This window comes from Rhamphochromis sp. 'chilingali' (genome assembly GCF_963969265.1).
Source record: "Rhamphochromis sp. 'chilingali' genome assembly, chromosome: 2".
Taxonomy (NCBI): domain Eukaryota; kingdom Metazoa; phylum Chordata; class Actinopteri; order Cichliformes; family Cichlidae; genus Rhamphochromis; species Rhamphochromis sp. 'chilingali'.
In genome coordinates, this window is record NC_137930.1 from 59,924,778 (window position 1) to 59,946,173 (window position 21,396).

General features: G+C 38.8%; 2 protein-coding genes across 3 annotated transcripts in view; both read left to right on the forward strand.

The window, feature by feature from the left end:
- The window catches only part of pclob (piccolo presynaptic cytomatrix protein b), a 59,700-nt gene extending 43,948 nt beyond the window's left edge, over window positions 1–15,752 (forward strand). Inside the window, exons 21-38 of the mRNA XM_080863276.1 lie at window positions 1,015–1,103; window positions 1,235–1,310; window positions 1,429–1,554; window positions 2,813–2,921; window positions 3,145–3,212; window positions 3,315–3,547; window positions 4,229–4,276; window positions 4,398–4,528; window positions 5,477–5,503; window positions 5,956–6,049; window positions 6,840–6,911; window positions 7,202–7,496; window positions 7,816–8,010; window positions 10,011–10,152; window positions 10,291–10,349; window positions 10,929–11,066; window positions 11,169–11,314; window positions 12,438–15,752. Of these exons, the coding sequence (XP_080719402.1) occupies window positions 1,015–1,103; window positions 1,235–1,310; window positions 1,429–1,554; window positions 2,813–2,921; window positions 3,145–3,212; window positions 3,315–3,547; window positions 4,229–4,276; window positions 4,398–4,528; window positions 5,477–5,503; window positions 5,956–6,049; window positions 6,840–6,911; window positions 7,202–7,496; window positions 7,816–8,010; window positions 10,011–10,152; window positions 10,291–10,349; window positions 10,929–11,066; window positions 11,169–11,314; window positions 12,438–12,581 (2,192 nt within the window). The 3' untranslated portion in view covers window positions 12,582–15,752. The remainder of the gene's footprint in view (window positions 1–1,014; window positions 1,104–1,234; window positions 1,311–1,428; window positions 1,555–2,812; window positions 2,922–3,144; window positions 3,213–3,314; window positions 3,548–4,228; window positions 4,277–4,397; window positions 4,529–5,476; window positions 5,504–5,955; window positions 6,050–6,839; window positions 6,912–7,201; window positions 7,497–7,815; window positions 8,011–10,010; window positions 10,153–10,290; window positions 10,350–10,928; window positions 11,067–11,168; window positions 11,315–12,437) is intronic.
- Window positions 15,753–20,734: 4,982 nt separating this feature from the next.
- LOC308389756 (voltage-dependent calcium channel subunit alpha-2/delta-1) overlaps window positions 20,735–21,396 on the forward strand; it is an 80,936-nt gene continuing 80,274 nt past the window's right edge. Inside the window, exon 1 of one of the 2 annotated variants that reach the window (XM_080871282.1) lies at window positions 20,735–21,030. In XM_080871282.1, the coding sequence (XP_080727408.1) occupies window positions 20,942–21,030 (89 nt within the window). In that variant the 5' untranslated portion in view covers window positions 20,735–20,941. The remainder of the gene's footprint in view (window positions 21,031–21,396) is intronic. The other variant, XM_080871283.1, reaches the window with a different exon arrangement.

Here is a 21,396-nt window from a genome sequence, read left to right on the forward strand (position 1 = left end):
TATCATGAATGGTTCACTTCTCTGGCTGAGTTTGTAAACATACCAGATTCATTCTGGAATGACCCACCTCACAATCGTATACAATACATATCATTTAGTGACTCTTGTAGTTGACATGTCAGTTCCATGCTGGTATGAACCCCATCTTAATGACACTCGATATCTTTTATGTGTTATACACTGCAGAGACTTAATTTATGTGTCATTCAGGAATGTTTGCACTGTGGTTTTGTAAACATATCAGACCCATTTCCAGTATTCATGTCCATGCACTAAAATAAATGTGTGTTGTGCATAAGTGTTACCAAAAACATGCAGATTCACAGCACAAAGTATTTTAAGATCTTCTATAGAATTCTGAAAACCAATGCTGCCATCATATACCGATTTGTTCAAGATCTAATGCTTTCAAGATATTTACAAGATATGTAGCAGTCTATTTTCTGTTTGTGGGCTTGGCTCGCCAATACATAGAAAATTCTATCTTTGTTTGGATTCTTTTACATTTAACACCAAAACAGTATTTCAAAGTTGAGATATTACTATAGCTTTCAATATTTTGATTATTTTTGCTCTTAAAGGTATGATTTAGAATTGTGATGGTAAAATAGAGCACGAGACTGTCAGTATCTTCCAGTCGTTACTTATAAATGAAGATGGTTTGGGGGAGACTTCCAGTACACAGTGCTGTAAAATAATACATAGAAAATAAAACGTTCCAAACATTTAAAGCATATCAATTTTTATCAAACTTGAAATTATTCATACACCATTTAGTATTTTTAGTAGCCATCTGATCTCACACTTGTGGATAGGATGGAGCAGAGTTTCTGTTTCTTTGCTTTCACCTATCCAGTCAGGACAGATCAGAGATCTTCCTGCCTTTTAGAAAATCTGGGTGGATGTGTGACAATTATTCTTAAATACAAAAAAAGAGATTGCTTGATTCTATGCTGAAAGCTTCTAGTCCCTATTTTCATGCATAGATTTTAATGCGATCCTTTCCTTGTCTAGCCTACCACCTGAGAAGAGAGGACACAGATTGGTTTGATAAGCCAAGAGAAGGGCATCCTCAGAGCGGGAGTGTTTCAGACAGGAGACAGGTGCGATTCAAGCTAATAATATTCAGCTTGGTCCTTTTTTTTCCACTCCATGTTTATTTTTGGTTTTAATATGTAAACCCGGAATGTTTTCTGCTTACAAACATGCTTCTTTTAATCCTGTGAATTTTCAGATGAAACTCATGCCTTATGCCTTCCCTCACACTCGCATCAAGCTTAAGAGAGACATGAAGGACTCCAGTGTGTCAGGTATAAAACTATTACAAAATGCAGACATACAGTTATCGTACAACCATAAAAAAAATCACAAAGATTGTCTATTTCTGTTTTTGTAATTAGGATTTGTATCCCTATTTTTACCGTTTAGGTAATGGACTTGGCATCCGTGTGGTAGGTGGTAAGGAGATTCCAGGGAGTCGTGGAGAGATCGGAGCGTACATTGCCAAGGTCATCCCTGGTGGGGTGGCAGAACAAACGGGGAAAGTTGTGGAGGGTAAGAGCAGAATGAAAAAGATTCTCAGGGCTCAGGAGAGTCATGATCACAGTGCTTTTTAAGTGTTGATGATTTTAGGGCCGTTTACGCCTTCAGTAAAAATTCATGCCTAAATCACTCCAGATGGAGTTGTGACAGGCGGCTGTAGCCTACTGTGTGTTGGTTTGTCATGTGTCTTTCCTCAACACATCACGCGCAAACACACCCTCCACATCAGTGGGCTGTGTTAGTCATTAGACTATATTTAGCGTCCCTGTAAACATACAGATACAGATAGACAGGCAAGCACAGATAAACACACGCACACACACACAGTGAATTACCATGCAACAATCCCTGCTCAATTTGTTCTTGTAGTTTCTGGAATTTCAAATAATTGATGCTCTAATCTTTGTTTAGAAAGAGAAGCGCCTGAGTACTGATTGCAGTTCCACCAGTAGTTTTAATGAGATAATTGGTTCTAGCTTCTTATTCCATTTAATTCTGATATAGCTTACTCCCTTTTTGTCTTGCTGAACAAGAAAAAAAATTTTTTTTAAAAAGGCAAGACAGTAGGTTGGCTGGTTTACTTTCAAGCGTGTGCTGTATGCTATGCATATGTTTATGTTCTGTTGAAAGAAACTGGCAGCAGAACATGCCTTTAGGTGCAGTGTGAAATAAAGTGGGGGAGGATACAGATTATACACAGAGAACAGAGGGAATAATCTAAGAAGAAATACTGGCTCATGCATGAGGATACGCACTTATTAATGTGAGCCTTTATTGTCACAGCAGCTGGTGAGTTGCTTCGTAAGCAGAAGTCTAATCTGAAGACCAGGTTTCAGTTGTGTAAGTGAGGCCTCATATTTCTTTGGCCCTGGGTGGAAAAATTGAGTTTGCTGTGATTTGTTTTGTGTATTACATCATAAATATGCAAATATTAGTGGTTATTTCTTGTGCTGTTGCTGTGTTTTTACTTCTAATATGCTATTTTTTCTACATTATTCTTTGTGAGAAACAAAACATCTAATATAATCATCGGCAAAACTCTTCTTTCTTGCTTTTGTGCTGGGTGTTGTTCCAACAATGGAACAAAGCCAATGCATAAACCCAACTGAGAATAAAGAAGAATGAAGACAGAGTTAATTCAGTTGAAGAGCTGTTTGCTATTACTATTGTTCTGTGAGCATGAAAACTGCACTCTCTGTTCTAACACGTTTCATGTATAGAGATGAGGGGTAGTCACTCATTTTGCATGCTGGCCTTCATCGTATTACAGGAATGCAGGTGTTGGAGTGGAATGGAGTCCCTCTAACGGGAAAGACTTATGAGGAAGTGCAGTCTATTATGGGCCAGACATGTGCAGAGGCGGAGCTTTGTGTGAGACTGTGAGTAACATCTGTCACCATTTATCCCTCTATCCCACTGAAACTCCTACATGTTTAGTCACAAAATGGTGACTCTGCAGCCATGAACACCTTCTCTCGTCTTTCCTTCCCCTTCTGTTCGTCCCACACCCCTTCATCTGCCAAATATCCACTCTGTGACTGATTACTCCTACAACGCACTGGTTGTTATTCCATTATAAATTCCCTGTATGGATCCAAACAGCGACCTAAACATGCTGTCTGACCCTGAGCACCCACAAGCCCTGGAGCACCATGTCCAGCTTAAGGCTGGTATGTACGAGAATTTGTTGCTACGTCTGCATGCGTGCATGCGCCTGCGTACATGTTTGACATAAATAAAATGTGAGTCACTATATACACTCGTCTCTGTAGGTGGACAGCGTTCCCCCGGTGTGGATCCTAAGCAGTTAGCTGCAGAATTGCAGAAGGTGTCCCAGCAGCAAGCACCTTGTATGGCTGGAGTAGGAGCTGGGGGATTGGGGGTCCTGTCTGCACTAGAGCGCTCTGCCCTCCTCCACTCTGGTACTGGATCGGCTGCCTCCAGTGGGGTGCCAAGCCCTGGCCAGCCTGCATCCCCTGCAATAAGCAAGAAGCAGCGACACAAGGTAATGGATTTCATCCATTAAAATTCTTTTTAGTGGCTTACCTCACACACATTCTTATTCAAATTAGTCTTTTGTTGACATTTCTGTGAAATGTGTTTGCTTTAAATAAATGAAGTGAAGACCGCAGGCAAGTTCAGCCAGGCAACTCGAGCTGCACTGCATCAGACAAATGAAACATTCTCCTTAAATCATATACCAAACACAACCTCTCATCTGGGCATTCTATTTAAGAGTCTGGGTTTCTCGTCTCTCCCTCTGCACAGAGCAGCTGGCTGCTTCGACCATCCTAGCATCCGCATGTAGGGTCAAGGGGGATAATTACCTATCAAACCCCAAATTCGCAGTCTGATGCTGCAATAAAGAACTCATTTTGAACACGAGATGTCTGACTAAACTAACTAATGGTGTCACACTACACCGACAGACTTTCCTTTCTAACACACCGATCAGATAGTCAGTGTCCCCCACAACGTGCATACGTTCAATGAAAAATGTTAATATCTATTCTACAAGGGCACCTCTTTCACCAGTACTCTATTAATATATACTTCAACTTAATCCCAGGTTAATGGCTAAAGTCTGTTATTGTGGGCCAGACAAATTTGTTTGCCAAATCATTAAACTATCAATCTAGAACCACTCCACCTCCTGACCTCTCTGTTTTTGTTCTATTTTTTTTAGCAAACAGAGATGATGAAGATGCCTCATCCCATCACAGGAGAAATTCAGGTTAAAACACACACACATGCAAACAAACATTAAGAAAATATCACTATTTACCCCCAACAACATAAAGATGGACCCCTGTAGTTTCTCTCATAGAGCCTCCTCTACACTCTGTTTCAAACAGCTCCAGATCAACTATGACAGAAATCTAGGAAATCTTATTGTCCACGTCCTGCAAGCTAGAAACCTGGCCCCAAGGGATAATGATGGCTACTCTGACCCTTTTGTGAAGGTCTACCTTTTACCTGGGAGAGGGTGAGCTTTTAGCATTTTAGTGCTAACTAATATGTGTTCTGTGTCTGCTTTTCTGCCTTTGTGTCTGTTTTGTTTTCTCTCTCCCTGTTTTTTTTTCCTGACTTTGTACTGACTTTGCTGTATCCCACTGACTAACGTCTTAAGTTTGTGTGAGAAAATGGTATAGGACATGATGATATGAGGCAGTCATTTCTGCAGTAATTTGATTCGATTTGCTTTAGTCTATAAATAAATAAAGTGAGTTGTGTTAGACTTTACATAAAGCTGTAAGAGGCGGCCTTTTTCCAAATTGCTGCATTATAATGTATCAAATTAGCTGGCAACAGAGAGTCCACATGGTCAACCTCATGTTCTTACTCTTTCTACTTTTGGCTAAAGTGAGTGCTTTGGTTTTGTCCCTAGGTGAGACTCCTTCTTATCGGTGTCGACTCCACTGTCTTCCTAAGAGCTTGTGAATAGCAAGAGAGAGGATCGATGCAGCCATTATCTCCCTTGTAACAATATCTGCTCTTAGATAATGCCTCCATCAGGCCTGTTTATTAGATTATGCGCTCTCTCCCTCAACCTACACGCTGTATAGGTTAAAAATGTAAGCTCGTTGGGAGCACCTTTGTACTGCTGCTTTATTGCAAGAATATATTTGAAATGCATCTGTCTGACATTAGCAAAAGAGTTCACAGCCGCAGTGTCTCAACAAAAGGTCAGAGTAGTGAATTTCTCATTCACCTGTGAGCCAGTAATCACTGTGAGGCTTTTTGGTCTTGAGTCATATCTACTGTGTAGGCACAAAAACAGTGATTTACCCTCAAGAGAATATTGATTGCCTCAGCTCTCTATCCTTTACTGCCTTTTCTTTGAGCTCTTTGAGCTTCTCTGACTGTTATTTTGTATTTTTGCTTTTCTTGTTTGTGATATATGCCCTCCTCTTCCTCTTCTGGACTCCCTCAGCCAAGTCATGGTTGTCCAGAATGCAAGGTAGTGTGGTGCTAATCTTTGTTTTTAGTTGGTGTTATGTTTTTATTTGTGTAATTTACCCATCCAAAGTGGTTTTCCATCCTTTTATTGTGGCCTTTGTTGTTCGTCCAATTATCTGCTCTATTTCACAATGTTTAAGAGCACTTCTGCCATTACATTTTCTCTCCATGCCTCTGACTTTGAACTCTCCTCAGCTTCTATCTCTGTACTCATTTGAAAAAAAAATTAAAAGCATCTTACTCAGAGCAGACAATTAACAAAAATATTTCAGTTTGTTTGCAATCTTTCTGGTGCCTCCAAATAAGGATATTGACCATTTTCCAAGCAGCATCTATTCAGCCCATTTACTGAGCATTGCAGTTTTGTGAATGTTGCCATGGGATCAAGCAGTGGAGAGATTTTTAATAATGTATTATTAACAACCAATCATTCTGAATGTCATGAATTATCAGTGCTGATAACAAGAGAAGGACCAAGTATGCCCAGAAGACCATGAACCCAGAATGGAATCAGACTGTCATCTACAAGAACATTCATCTGGAGCAGGTACTGTGCAGACCCTCTCTTCCTGTCCCACACTAAAACGCACATGCACACAAACATCTTCCCACAGTCACTCTTGTGTAGTTACTGTATTTGTTGTGATCCACTTTGGGCAATGTGGAAGCCTCAGCGTCTTATACGACACTTAGAATTCCGTCCTCATGCTCTCTCCCTCGGGCTGTTTTCAGTATCCTCCATGCAGCCTCTTATCAGCACTAGCAAACCTCAAGTTAACAACCGACATTCTTGCTCTTACAGTGTCAATACAGACACTTTAACTGCATGCCTTTTTAGCAAAAAGAGTAAGAGAAGAGTGTTAGGTAATCATGCCCATGTGTGCTCATCTGTGACTGCTAGAGGTATATATGGTTGCTTGTGTTTATTCTTAGCCATCTGTGTTTGCTTGTGTTGTTTGTGACAGACACCACCATCGTCTTACCACAGCCTTAAAAAAAAATCTGCAGCGCATACTTATATAAGTATATCTGTATATGTTATGTCCTCCAACATGCTTCCGAGTGTTTCTATACACGTCCACGTATTTGCACACATGCATTTAACAACTCGTGATTTCCTTGCTGATTAAATTACCCCCTCATTAGCATTCATGGCTGCACTCATTTAGGCACGACTCATTCAGTGTACACGAGCTCGTTTCTTTTGTCCTTCATCCACCCACATTCGCACAGACAAACAAGCTCACACCTCACACATTTTGTTCCCTCGCACGATCGCCTCAACGCCTCACCATAATCTGTGACCCTCTCTTTACTTATTTTTTCTTTCTTTGAAGCTGAAGAAAAAAACGCTGGAGGTGACAGTGTGGGACTATGACAGGTCCTCCTCCAATGACTTCCTTGGAGAAGTAAGTGACTTGTGAAGCCGAGTCTGCCATCTGACAATGTGAAATTTAGCTCACTTTTTCTTTTTCTTTTTTACCAATTTACCTCATTAAAGTGGTTTTTGCTATTTTATTTTATTTTATGTTGGTTTATTTTTATTGTTTTATTGGTGGACCTGCGTTTCTTAACTTAACTCTCTGGTCAGACAAACACCAAATTTAAACTTGGCTTCTATAACTATATATATTAAATTCCTATTTATTTTGTACTGTCTCACTCTTTCTCTCTTTTATTTTCTCTTATTGTCACTCAGGTACTGATTGACTTGTCAAATACCACCCAGCTGGACAACACTCCTCGCTGGCTGCCTTTGAAAGAGCAGAGTGAAAGCATTGAACACAGCAGAGCCCACCATGCTGCCCAAGGTCCGTCAGGGTCTGGGTCAAGTCAGGGACATGGCCAGGGCCAGGGCCACATTTCAGGTTCTGGACAGGGGTATGGAATGGGTCAGAGTCTAGCACCAGGGCAGGGAGATGGGAGTCATGATTCACCTAAAAACTCTGTAATCAAGAGCAGAAGCCATGGAATCTTTCCTGATCCAGCTAAAGGTAAAGAATCACCTCATTCTTACAGTTAATGATTGCTAAATATCAATTAATTCCATATAAGTAGTTTTAAGCAATAAATAATATTAATTTTCTTGGCAGGTATTCATAACCATACCTTGAACACTGTAAATACATACATATCAGTACTGCATGGAACAATCAGATGACTGTGAAATATTATTTGCACCTGAGAGGGGTTGGTTTATTTACAGTGTCTTGCAAAAGTATCCGGCCCCCTTGAACCGAATACTCTTGCAAGCCACTGTATTTTGCAGTTTTCTCTTTGGCACTTGTAACCATTCATTTAATATTCCTTTAGACATGCAAATGATGCCTTTGGAAAAGTCACACAGTAGCCCAGGCAGTTCCAAGTCTTCCTCCGACGGCCAACTACGTTCCCATGGCCCTTCCCGAAGCCAAAGCAAGAGCAGTGTCACTCAGGCCCACCTTGAGGATGCTGGAATAGCAATTGCTGCTGCTGAAGCTGCCGTGCAACAATCCTGCCTGCAACCAAGTAAATCCTTCCCCTACCCCTGATAAACCACCTTCGAAATGCACCTTTTCCCCTTGCATGCAAGCTTTGTAGAGATTGTTTGATAAAGCCTTGAATTGCTCTGCATTCATCTCCTTAACAGTTTACCTTGCCTTCTGCTCATCTCATCTTGCTTTTCTGCCAGCACAAAGTCACAGTGATCTATCTCATTAATATAACTGTTAAGCAAAAAGCAAGGCAGATAAAGAATCAAATAAGTACACAAATAAAAATAAACTTGCTGTGAAATCCTATTTAATACACTATGTAATTCTAAAATCTTATTTTTAGAGATGGGGCTCATTCAGTTTACTAAATTGTTATGTGTTGTTTCTGATATTTTTCACCAGTTTAATATTTTGGCTTTCTCTTTGGGCATCTTAAATAGTTAATTAAATGGGATAATAGTTTAAGAAACTACAAACATAATTAATGGATTATTTTAACTTGTAGTATTAGTATTATTAGCTAAATTAGAAATCCAGACCCCTCTGTTTCTACATGGAGTGTGCATGTGCCAATCCCAAGCATATGGTTTCTACAGAACCCCGGTGTGGAGATCTCCAACCCCAGTACAGAAACCAAGCTAGGATGGCAATCCCTTACATGTTGTATGTTCTACTGTGTTAACATGACTTAAACAACATCCATTACCTGTGTATAATCCTCAATGTGATATCCTCAAAATGAACTCTAATGGTCTACTTCTTTACAAAGGAAAGTAAACTCATTGTTGGAGGTTTTTATACGCATGCAACTGTAGATTCCCTAGCTATTATTTCCTGGCCACAGAATATTTTGTGGAGCTGCAATATTGCTGTGTATGTGCATGTGTGTGTCACAAGAATTAACCCCTAGAAAAGCACACACAGAGGCAGACACAGGTATGGCACACAGTCTTCTCGCCCTGCACAGTCCTTCCCTATTCCTCCCACCTAAAACAAAGGGGGCACAAATGACCCAGTCAAACCTGGAAACACAGAAACACCAAGAGGTTTCAAAAGTCAACAGGAGGTTCACGCTGCACTCACCAGCCAGTGAGTGTAAAGCGGTCAGCTAACCATGAGGGAAGCAGAAATGTCAAGGGAAGGTGAGGCAACATAGGAAAAATGTACTCTATAAATATATAAATAAATCATATTAATCAACAACTAAAAAAACTACTACTAATAATAATTATTATAATTAAATAATTAAAACTAAGCCTTCCAAATAAATGAATGTGTAAATATTGATATTTCTGTTGTAATTATTTTCTGTATGTAGCACTATGAATGTCTGGAAATGCACATATTCATTTTATATATTATTTCATTATTTATATATTTATTTTGTGTCGCTTTTATTATCGAATGATTTTGTTTTCATTAGGAACAGAATGAGTAATTATTGCATTTCAGTAACAGACTGTGCTTCAAACACATTGTGGTCACACATCATCTTTCAAAAATACACCGAAAGTCACCGAATGTGTTTCAACAGTAATCTTCACATATTTTCCCAAGTTCTTTCTTACTGCAAAAGCATAACAGAAACCAGCCAGAGCCAAGAAAGAATATTTAATTGTATGAACAAACTGCCATGCCATGTCCTACAGTGAATTAATCTTATTTTTTTTTCATTAAATTTAGTGACCTTCATTTAGTTCTAATGTAGGGATTTGCTTCGTATTACAGAGATTTTACACAGCACTGTTACGTAAATGCAAGGAGATGCTGACATTTACAGTGATGCCCTGTTATGTGATGCTTAGTCAAAGTTGTCAAAGTTATGTGTGATGGAGAGTGCCTCTGTCAATGAGTGATAGCTGGGTGTGTGTTTTGTTACATACAGCACATGTCTTGGGCACCCATGCATGTGTGGTAAAAGCTGGGTCGTTTAACATTCTCTGTTTGTTTGTTTTTTATGCAAGTCATTTATTTTGAAGGAAAAAACTGAGTGATTGATTTCCTCAGTATCACACTCAGTATTGCCACCCACAGGACCAGGACACCGGCTGAGTGATGTTTCAGGGTCAGTGGTACTATCTGCCCCGAGCCTGGTTGGAGACGCTTATGGAGGTCTGGATAGTGAAGATGGAGCAGGCACAGGAGTGGACAGTGCCATTTTCCAAGTGCCACGGATGTAAGACTGTTTGTAGCTCCATGCAAGCATATTATGCATTAACGGTTGTTAATGTATATGTCATGTTATACTCTTTTAAATGTATAAAACAGTGTTCATAAATTCATTTGTTCTGTTTTTTTTTGTTTTTTCTCACAGCGGTAAGACTATTCCTAATGGCACAGACAAAAACCAACTTGAGACTGCAGAAAATGAAGGCAAGCTCTAGAAATGTCACGTTTTCAAATGTTTGCTTTCTTGGTCAGAGGGCTCCCCCTGTTGAGTGTTTTGTGCAATGGTGGTTTTGTTGTATTTTTTTTTCAATTTCTTTGTAACCAAGCCACCTAATTAACTGCCTCTAAATGGTGTTGCTAATGTCATTATTAAGTTGCGAGGTCAAATTGTCAGCTAAGTGCTTATTGTCAATGAACAATATTAACCCGAATAATAACTTACTGCACGGCTTGAGAGAAGTGGTTGCCATGCTGTCCCACAACTGCTGTTATATCTACATTTCATGTAGCTCAGGTGTCACGATGCCTCCCTTCCCTCTCTAGTTTCAATTTGTTACAAAGAGCAGAGGGTCATTTTAGGGTATAGCCTGGCAGCTGTTACAATGATGAAGGTCGGGAGGTCATTTCCATGGTGCCTGACAACTAATTTACCAAGTTTAAATCAGCTTGTCTTGTAAAATTCTTAATTATTTCAGGACATGTAGAACTGGTGAGATACACGTGAAACTTTGGCGATATATTCCCTGATGTGATTTTGATTTTGCTCTTTCTGTTTCGTGTTAGCTGGTAAAACACAAGTAATGGGGGAGATCAAGGTTGCTCTCAAGAAGGAGGTGAAAACAGAAGGGGACCAACTGGTCTTGGAGATCCTTCAGTGCAGAAACATCACTTACAAGTTCAAAAGCCCAGACCACCTGCCAGGTGTGGAACCAATCAGTACTGATGTACATGCATTTTGATTTTTTAATCTCAATAGTCCTCTTTTTATGAATTCATATTATTATTTATCCAACTTGCATCCAGATCTGTATGTGAAGTTGTATGTGGTGAATGTGGCCACCCAGAAGAGGATCATTAAGAAGAAGACGAGAATTTGTCGACATGATAGAGAGCCTTCTTTCAATGAGACCTTCAGATTCCCCCTAAACCCAACTGGACACTCCATACAGGTAGTGTACAACAGGCACCTAAATAACTTTCAGACCCCTGCTAATTGTCAAATACGATGAGTCAATAAAACTTAATAAATCATGATTGTGTTAGAGTCTGGACAATAAAGGCTATTTATGACTGATACCAATATTTGGTGATTTAAAAATCCAATATACTTGGCAATATTCTGTTGGGTTTTTTTTCTTTCAGACACACAAAACATAAATAGATTTCCCTAATATTTGTTATGCGTATTGACAAGGAGTCACAAATATCCCATAATATGAGAGTGTTGTTTAAAAATAATCTTATTTTATTATTACAACCAGTTGTGGATGACTAGTTTACACTCTTCCCAACTTTTTTTGTTGCGATGAGTGAGAGACTAGGCTGGTTAAGCACGAGGACACAGTGAGTATTTAGAAAAAAGTGGGTTTACCCCCCAAAATTGTAAAAAAAAAATAAAAAATACAAAAATACAAAATGAACTAATAATACAGGGCCTTTAAAAGAAGTCAAATGAATAGAAAAAAACTTAATCCAAAAACAGCAACTTGACATATCTCCAGATTAACTACTCAGCAAACAAAACTGAGCTAACTGCAAGAACCAAAGGGGACTTAAATACTGGCTGATCAGGCCAAGTTGATACATAAGGGGAACACAAATCCTAACAAATTATCTAACACCAAACAAACAAAGCAACACTTAGTTTAATAATTACTTCAAATCAAAAATACCCAGCAGAAGGCTAAACAAGTCACTTATGCACATCTATGGGTGGCAAGAGCTGCACTTGGTATGGCCCAATCAGCACTTCAATATATAACACAGCCCAACTGCAGAGGTGTGTGGCTGCAGGTGCGGCCATAAGGCCGTGTTTGTAGTGTTCCAAACATAGGGAAGTTGCAGAGTTTCCTCTGGTACTTACAACGTGGTTAAAAGCTGTAAATAGCTCATATGGGCTCTAAAATTTCCAGGTCTATAAAATGCATTAAATTTTAGACTTATAGATATACTTGTAACAATCTGCTTGCAACTATTAATAATCATACTGAATAACATGCACTTTTTGAGCTGGCAAAGCACATATAGATAACTTACTGACAAATTCTCTTTGTCTTTCTCATGCATTCCCAGCTTTTCTTGGTGTCTAATGGAGGGAAGTTCATGAAGAAAACCTTGATAGGTGAAGCCTACATCTGGCTTGACAAGGTGGACATGAGGAAGAGAGTGGTCAGCTGGCACAAGCTGTTCGTCAGTTCCACTCAGACCAACCCCTGAACACCACACCAAAAAGATCCAGATGCAGCAGATCAGCCAACACTAAATGCAAAGTGCATAGTTCAGAGATGTGACAAAAAAAATGAATAAGAGAATGAGAATAAGAGCAAAGAAAAAAGATTCCTTTAATTCGTTGCTTCGGTTTATAAATCATAAAATAAAGGTTTATTATGTGCTACTAACATTGCAATTATATCAGTCCAACACTGCCAGCACATTTCCACCTCTTCCCATTTCAAGTCTCTGCTGGTTTTGGATTTAACATGCAAACATAAAAAGCTGGCACTGATAGACACTCAGCAGCAATATGGCTTTGAGGGCAGTGACGTCTTTCTTACCACAGTTCTATTTCCATAATCCACATGAGACGCCGAGATGTGATTCTGCACTACTGAACAAACATATCTAACAAAGGGAAAGATGAAAAACAGAATCATGGAATTCATTTTATTTCCTTCATATGAGAGACGTGGTTGTGCTACGATCGTGATGTGTGTGGATTTAAGTGGTCTTGGAATATTAACTGATGAAGAAATGCATACATTTTTTGTACAATATTCTTTCAGTTTCATTGAAAAAGGAAAAAAAAACACAATAAAGAGCTTATGTAGGCCTGAGTCAGACAGTTGACCTTTGCTGTGGGATGAGGATTAAATGTACAGCACTTCTGATTGTAGATATCCCACATGCAAATATAAGAGCATATCAGAGAATCACATTGTACAGTGTGACGTTTATATAGTATACACAGATATCAGATGCAGAATATATCTAAATATAATATACAGTATAAGAGTTGTTCTCTTGTCACTAGATTATATATACAAATATATATAATATGGGACAGATACACAGACTTGTTAGATTGAGGCTGTGAGTGGCGCACTGACAATCCAGTAATCTATGGTGTAGGCAGTCACAATAACTATTATGTGAATGTGGACCTATGTGAGCTCAAGGATGTTAATAATCATGTTCAGTAGCTCCCTTGGTTCTCTGATCACACTAATGCACCACTATATCGAACAGGGCTGTGACAGAATAAAAATAAAATCCAAGGTCAATGACAACCTCTAGTGGCTGATTACTATTTTACTAGCATGATATTGTTAGGAAAGATTAGAATTAAAATTTAAATTAACAATGAACAGCATCTGCTGTGTTGAATGTTACAACTGTGGAAGGTGAGTTTCACACATCCGTCTCAAGTGTACAACATTTTGCTTTAAGATTGTTATAGTGGCTCAGATTTTGCTAATATTTCCTTCTGTGTAGTCCATCGTCAGACATGTAATTCATACAATATGTGTCAAAATCCTCTGTAGATCTGCAACTGTCATTACTTCAGTATGACAGCCCTGCTGTCTCTGTGTTAGTAAGTCCCTCTGGTCTGAGTTTTCCCTGAAAATTATTTCAAAAGGAAGAAAAAAAAATGCTTTACCATTCAAACGTCAAGGTTCTTTTGTGTGTCTGGCTGTACTGTAAAACACTTAACTATTTTGTGTCAGTGACTCCCATTACAACACATTGAACCAGCCTCTTTCACTGCCTGCAACCAAAACACTCAGGCCCACTGGCGTATAGTGATGTATAGGATCAAATGAAAGCATGGGGCCTAGTCTCAGTACTAAGGTGTGAGTAGGTGACCCATGTATTTATCTGTATTCGTCTTACAATGTTTTGTCACCTTTACCTGTACAGAATGAAAAATTGACCCTCAGAACTACTGTTAGTGTGTTTAGGCACATCACAAAGCCAATGCAACTATTTATAATATATCACTGGAGACTACAAACATAGAGCAAGATGTCACTTATCGCCTATAATAATTACAAAGTAAAACAAACAAGCAAACAAAAAAGAGAGTATAGTGAGGAAGAAAACAAGGTTAATTTTTCAATGCTGACAATTATTTTGTTGTGCCAACCGTGATTTATGTTTAAATTCTTAACAGTTATATTTCTTTTTTACATTCCAGATCCATTGTTTCATTTGAAGTAATTCTATGCAACATATACGTTTGAATGCATTTGTGTTTTTGGAATTAAAATGTTTTAACTGTGAACATATGTTCTCAAAATAACTGTAAGAAAATAACTTTAATTTGTACATCGATGAAAGAAAATATGAAATACTCTGATTTTTTTACTGATTTTAATATATATTGACGTTAACGGCTGTTAACATCTACATGGATCTTGTGCACTTTATTATTGCGTTGTCTCATTTGTTCCATCATGACATGCGGGATTACGTGTTTTGTGTTTATGCACTGAAATGAACTGAGTCATGGTGTATGTGATGGCAGGAAATATTGTGGTGTGCATTTTGTATCTATGTGGAAAAAGAAAAAACATGCAGACACACTGGGGTTCCTAAACGTAATGCACAATGTGGGGGGGGGATAAATATCACTCTAAACTGCATCATGCTCTCAGTGTACTTAAAAAAGTTTGTGTACACAGTACAGTAAATTAGACATATTATCTCAATGCTCAGCCTTGACTGTTCAACCCCTGTGTTTCATTAGACTTCACCCGAGCTAAATACTGTTTGTTTAGATCAGCTGTTGCCTGTAATCGTGAATCCATTCATTTGTTGTTGTTCTGAGGGGTGTGAATGTGACTCAAGTTGTTTGACATGTGTACATAAAGTGTTTATTTTCTACAAAGATTGAATGTTTATATTGTCCAAAGTCTGAGCATGTGAGTGTTGAAAAAAAAAATCACAAAAGACATATAATTGTACAGCAGTTCATGTCTATAGCTGTAAAAGGGGAGTTGACTGTGTAATCAAAACCTGTGCTGTCAACCAATGACTATGTGTGCAACTACGTCCCGTAAACTGCTGAAACAACACAAAGGGGGAAAAAAAAATCTACTCAACTTCAATAGTTGTCTAAAACTTTATGTTTTGGATGTTGCATGTTTTGTTGATGGTTTGTCGGTATATTTTGCCTAAAGATTACGTTTAAAAAGAGAGAGAATATGTATAGATTTATCTGTATGCTGAGTGTAAAGAAATATGCTTGTAAAATTGTCTTGTTTTTCACTCAGTGTAAAAACAAAACATATACTGTTATGGTTTTGTGGTTGTACACAGGATGTGTTGAGATATGCAAATCGTGCTGTAAAAAAAATCAGCGTTTCCCCTGAGTCTAAAAGAATAAATATTAAGAAGAGTTATATTGCACATTTGGAGTTGAGCTTTGTTTTGTTAACAGCTTTCTTTATTATTACTTAAAAAATAACTTTTTAAAGTGATAATAGACCTTGCTCTGTTAATTATTTTAAGGAACAAACTCGTTTTCTGTGTTTGGAGCAGCTTAATCATTATTTGTTAATTAGACGTGCCTACGGACACGTGAATTCAACTTCTGACCGTCTGCTCCATGTGGACACTGCAAACTTGGTCTTGCAAGAAAAACCTACATTAAGTATGCACAAACTGACATCCTAGTGCCAAAAACAATTTAAAAAAGGCACCGTGATTCTTTAAAAATTGTTTAGTAGAAGTGAGTTTGGAGTGGAACACATAATCGCTGTACCAATTTGCCGTGCTTGTGATTATGATGTAGACCTATTTTCAACATCCCATTGTGGTTTATTCTCATCAAACAGATACGAGTTTTGTGTCTATTTTTTCGTTTGTTAAATTTATTTATTTAAATTCTCTCTTTTCTTAGGAGTTGAAAATATTATCACCATCTACACAGCTTTAACATTAGCTAAATATTTGGTGATTGCATATTTTACATAACTTATTACTATGACAGCAGAAGCTGGAACTGGGATGATGAATGGCTTTGGTAGAGCCTCCTATCCTTTATTTGGCTGTAATTTCAAGGCATGGTCACTGTGAGGCAGAATTGACTCACGTTAACATCTGGGGATGAGCCACTTGGTATCATAGACTGCAGCTCTAAAATTGGAATACTTTATGAATCCCTTAGGAAATGATGTGGTTGCAGCTGCTCCAAGACAGTACAGTAACTGATTAAATTAAATAAAACAGTATAATAAAGTTACAAAAAAAGATAAATATATGATGGACATTTTACTCTAAACTGTATACTGTAAAACTTTATCATTTGTTATTTCTCATTTTCACTCTACATGTGCAAAAGGGTGTGACTATTGCACTGTGTATTATGCATTAGACGGAGGAGTTGTAGCCACATCAGGCAGCACTGATTTCCTGTGTGGTTCAGTTATGGATTTGGGTATTCTCCATCTCTCACTGAACGTGCTTCTGTGATTGGCCAGCACGTCATGGAGTGGGTGGGAGGTACTGTCCAGCATTGACCTTATGACCTTATGACTCATTGAGAGATGCTACTGACCAGCCAATTGGTGGCACGCAGTCTGACGATGTCACATTTTAGTACCTGCTCGGATTGCTTTGAAACTCAGGCAAGCAGGTACTAAAAAAGTACCTGGTACCAGGTACTATGACCTAATGGAAAACCCTGAAAACCATGCTGAGTCAATTGAGTAGGTACTAATGGAAAAGGGGCTATAGTGCTTGCCAGCTGGTCCAGATGTGCATAGACAGAACTGAGCTGGTAGATGATGGCATCCTCAGCTCTGAGGCAAGGCTGGTATGAGACCTGAAAGGTATCCTGACGTGGCCTGACAATAGGTTGGGGACGGGAAAGGATGAGTCTTTCCAGGGTTTTCATGACATGGAAGGTCAGTGCCACAGGCCTGTAACCTTGGGGGCCATTGGGACATGGTGTCTTTGGTACAGGAATGAGACATGACATCGTCCACACCACTGGGACCCTCCAAAGACTTAGATTCATCCTGAACAGTTTATGAAAGACTCCACAAACCTGGGGGCACAGGCCATGAGGACATAGGGCCACACCCTGTCTGGACCAGCAAACTTGCCTGAGCGGAGTCTTCTCATTTGTCTCTGAACCTGGTCATGAGTGAAAGTGACAAAGGGGGGAAGGGGTGTCAGGACTTCCACAGGAGTTTGAAGAGAATGTGGGTTGCAGGCTGACTACAGGTAAGTCACTAGGGGGAGAGCATTCACTGCAGTGTCAAATCTGCTGAAAAACACATTCAACTCATTGGCTCTGTCCTCACTGCTCCCAGCTCCTCTGCTGTTGAATGGACTGAATCCAGTGATTGTCTTCATGCCACTCCACACCTCTCTCATGCTGTTCTGCTGGAGTTTCCACTCCAGCTTTCTACTGTAATTGTTCTTAGCCTCTCTGATCTTGCCCTTCAATAACACCTGAACCATTCTAAGAATGAGTCTCAGTCATGGTACAAAAGAAATATGTTCTTGGGTCATGACCATCAAGAATTTCAAAGTTGAAAGAAGACTATGAGTAAATAGGTCTTAGGAAACAAACTCCAATTTAGTTTTACTCTGCAAATAGAAATATAGAATTACTCATTTACAAAATGAAGTAAATACAATTCAGAAAGCTAGAAAAATAACCTTATATAATGTTTTTCTTATACAAGGTTATTTTTTTTATAATAATACTGAAACAGTACAGAGGAGTATATATTTTTGAGTTATTTTATTTCATTATTTTAATCATTATTTTAATTATTAGTTTAACTTATTATGAATTGTATTATTATAAATATGTCATTTAGCCGAATGAACCTGCTTTTGCTTTTTTTTTTTTTATAATTTTTTTAGTGAGGTCAAAATAATTGTTTTTAAATATTTTAAATGTGTCTATTCACCCATCCACTGGCTTTCCTCATGTTTGAACAGATATTAAAACTAAGATTGCATTTATTTCACTTTATCTTTCTTCGTTATTTCTCACTAAATTACATTACATACGTAAATATTTCCATTTTGAATAGTTCATTTATCAAGATCCAGTGTATCATTTAGCTGTTCACTTAATTAAATGACGGAATGTAATTGATGAAATGCATCATAATGTTCTCCCAGGTGGTCAGATACTACATCTATGTTCAAATTTAAATGTGCATGGGTATGAACACATATATTAAACACAGCCGTTATGATATCGGCACGCTACTGCATAGATGCAGAAAAAAGAAAAGAAAGACAGGAGAGAGAAAAACAAAGACTGTATTGAAGCTGGTTTGTTCTTTAATGTTTCCAGTAATTTTTGTAGATTACCTATAGGTGGCAGTATCCTCTGTCAAATAAACCCAATACAGCTGCTCTTTAACCAATTATGGTTCAACACATTATTCACTTATACTCATTATATAAATCTCCAGGTTGCTCTTGGATGTCAGTATTAACTTTGAGGTTAATATTCAAAATAAATATTCTGTACTCTGTGCAGATATTTTCAGTAAATTCCTCATATGGAGTAAGAAAAAGCCCATACAAAAATACATTTTAAGGCAAATTATTTATTGTATGTATTCCTGTTACGGAATATATGTTAATCAATCTAATCATCTAACTACATTATATGGAATACAGTACATTAGTACACGGATAGAGAAAAACTGACTTCTACGGCCTGTCTGACTGATGCCAGAAGATTTTATTCTGGTCTTTTTCCAATGATCATTTCTTAGACTATATGAGAAGGTATGTAGCAGTGACTCCTTTTCAGGGTGCACTGCAAGATCCTTGAAGTACTGAATGGGATTGTCTGCAGAAGAGGCCACCATCTCTCCATCTCCTTCTCCCTCTCTGTGCTCTTTTCTCCTGTCCAGTTCTCACTATTCGTTCCTATCCCATCATCAGGCACATCTGCTTCTTTTCCTCTCTTAGGAGAAATGAGGGTGGAAAAAGGTGTAGGGGGAGAATTTGGGAAAGGTGATGTCACAAGGTGTGAAGGATGAGAACAGTGGAAAAACTGAAGGGTCAGCGCAACAGTGTAGTACAGTAAGAGCAATGGATAGGTGGGGAGGGAGAAACAAAGAGAGAAAGGGGGAAATGGGAGGAGGGGAGGGTGAGAGGACAAGAGAGATGGTGTGTGGTTGCCAAGCAACAATTGATAACCAAATCCCCAAGCACCGTGCTTGTGCCGCCCTGCCCTCCCTCCAGGCTTGAATTACACACACACACATGTACAAACAGACACATGCACAAGCACACACAGGCACTTTGATAGACTAGGTTTTATGGTTTTGCTTTAATTATTCAATTATTCACAGGGTGATGATACTAATAACTTAAAATATCAACAAAAACATTACTACTGCAGTTGTGCCAGACTTTGAATTTATATTGCAACTTTTAAAATTCGATGCGATGTGCAGCACATCTTTAGAAATGCAATTTTATAAAACATGATGGATAGTACTGAGATTTATTGGGCTCTAATACTGTACTTTGCTGGTAATTTCACTCGTGCACTATATGTGTGAAATCAATGCAGCTGCCAGCCTAGTATTCTCATTCATTCTCATGTGGGACAGTTAGTCTGCTTGCTGTCTAGCATAACTGGTAAAGATTGTGCAGTCAAAGGCAGTAAATTCTCCCCTATCTCCACATTGTAGGCAATGATGAGAGGTTTTGAAGTATTTTAAAGAGAAAGCCCTGAACCTGTATATATTTGACTGCATATGTTGTGTGGGTGGTATGCCAGTTAGTCCCTTCCATTGTTTTGTTTTTCTGACTGATGTTATAAAAAGAACAGAAAAATTACATATTTGCTACTTAAGCTGCCCACCTGAGAGCAAGCACACATGGTGCCTGTTTGAAGAAAAACAAAAGTTATCAAAATTTATTTCAAAAGACCACAAAAGTTATTCATTTCAGTTCAACTCAATTCAATTCACTTTATCTATATAGTGCTTTATTGTGTAAACCAGAGACCCTAATACAATAATTCAGAAAAACAGTCAAACTGAGCAAGCACTTGGCAACAGTGGTAAGGAAAAACTCCCTTTTAACAGGAAGAAACCTGTTAAAGGGGAGAAAGAGAGACAGGACAAAAACACACTGTGAAAGAGAGCCAGAGATTAACGATAACTAATGATTAAAAGCACCAATTAAAGTTATGCTTTTTAGTAATCATTTGTGACACCATAATTATACCTTTTCCTTTTATTGCCTACACAACTACTGTTTGTCATAATTGCATCCGGTTAATTAAGGGACAGACAAAAAGAGCGGGAACAGCGAGAACGAGAGAGTGAGTGAGTGAGTGAGAGAGAGAGATAGCGATAGCGAGAGAGAGTCTGGCATCGCATTCAGATCCAGTACCTGTTAGAGCGCTGGATGGCCGAGTGATCAGATTAGAGGTGTCAGTGTTCGTTAATCTGTGAGGGAGCGACAGGCGGCTACACGCGCTGCTTTCGCCCGTCGTTTCATTCAGCGGCGGTAGAGGGGAGTGGAGCAGATTCTATATTGACGTCCATCGGGGAATTTCCCCTCTTTTTTTTTTTACAATGGATTCCTGCGGGGTACGAGCCTGGGTGTTTCTGTTCCTGCTGTGGCAGGACGGTTGTTGGGCATCGCAGTTTCCGACACAGCTCATGTAAGTAGGCTACAGCTCTTGTAATCCTGTTTCGATCAATTGATGTTCTGGTTTGCAGAGACCTTGTTTCAGGGATCTTTTTTGCTTTCTCTTTTTTATTCTCTCTCTCTCTCTAATGAAACACTCACGAGTGTATAGGCTTCATGGTGTGCGTGGGTGTGAGAGGGTAGGCAGGTCATTTCATTCATGCGGTGGTCATTTTGATAAAGACAGCTTTTTTCAGACCTCTGCCTGCTCGCGTTGTTATGCTGATTAATGTTGGTTACCCTAATCAGCAGTTTGTCACCGGTGGCTTGGCGAGCCGTGACAGCTCTTCTATGAAGTTGTAGCCTAGAGGAGAGTGGCTTTGCTCGGTCCTGCTGCTTT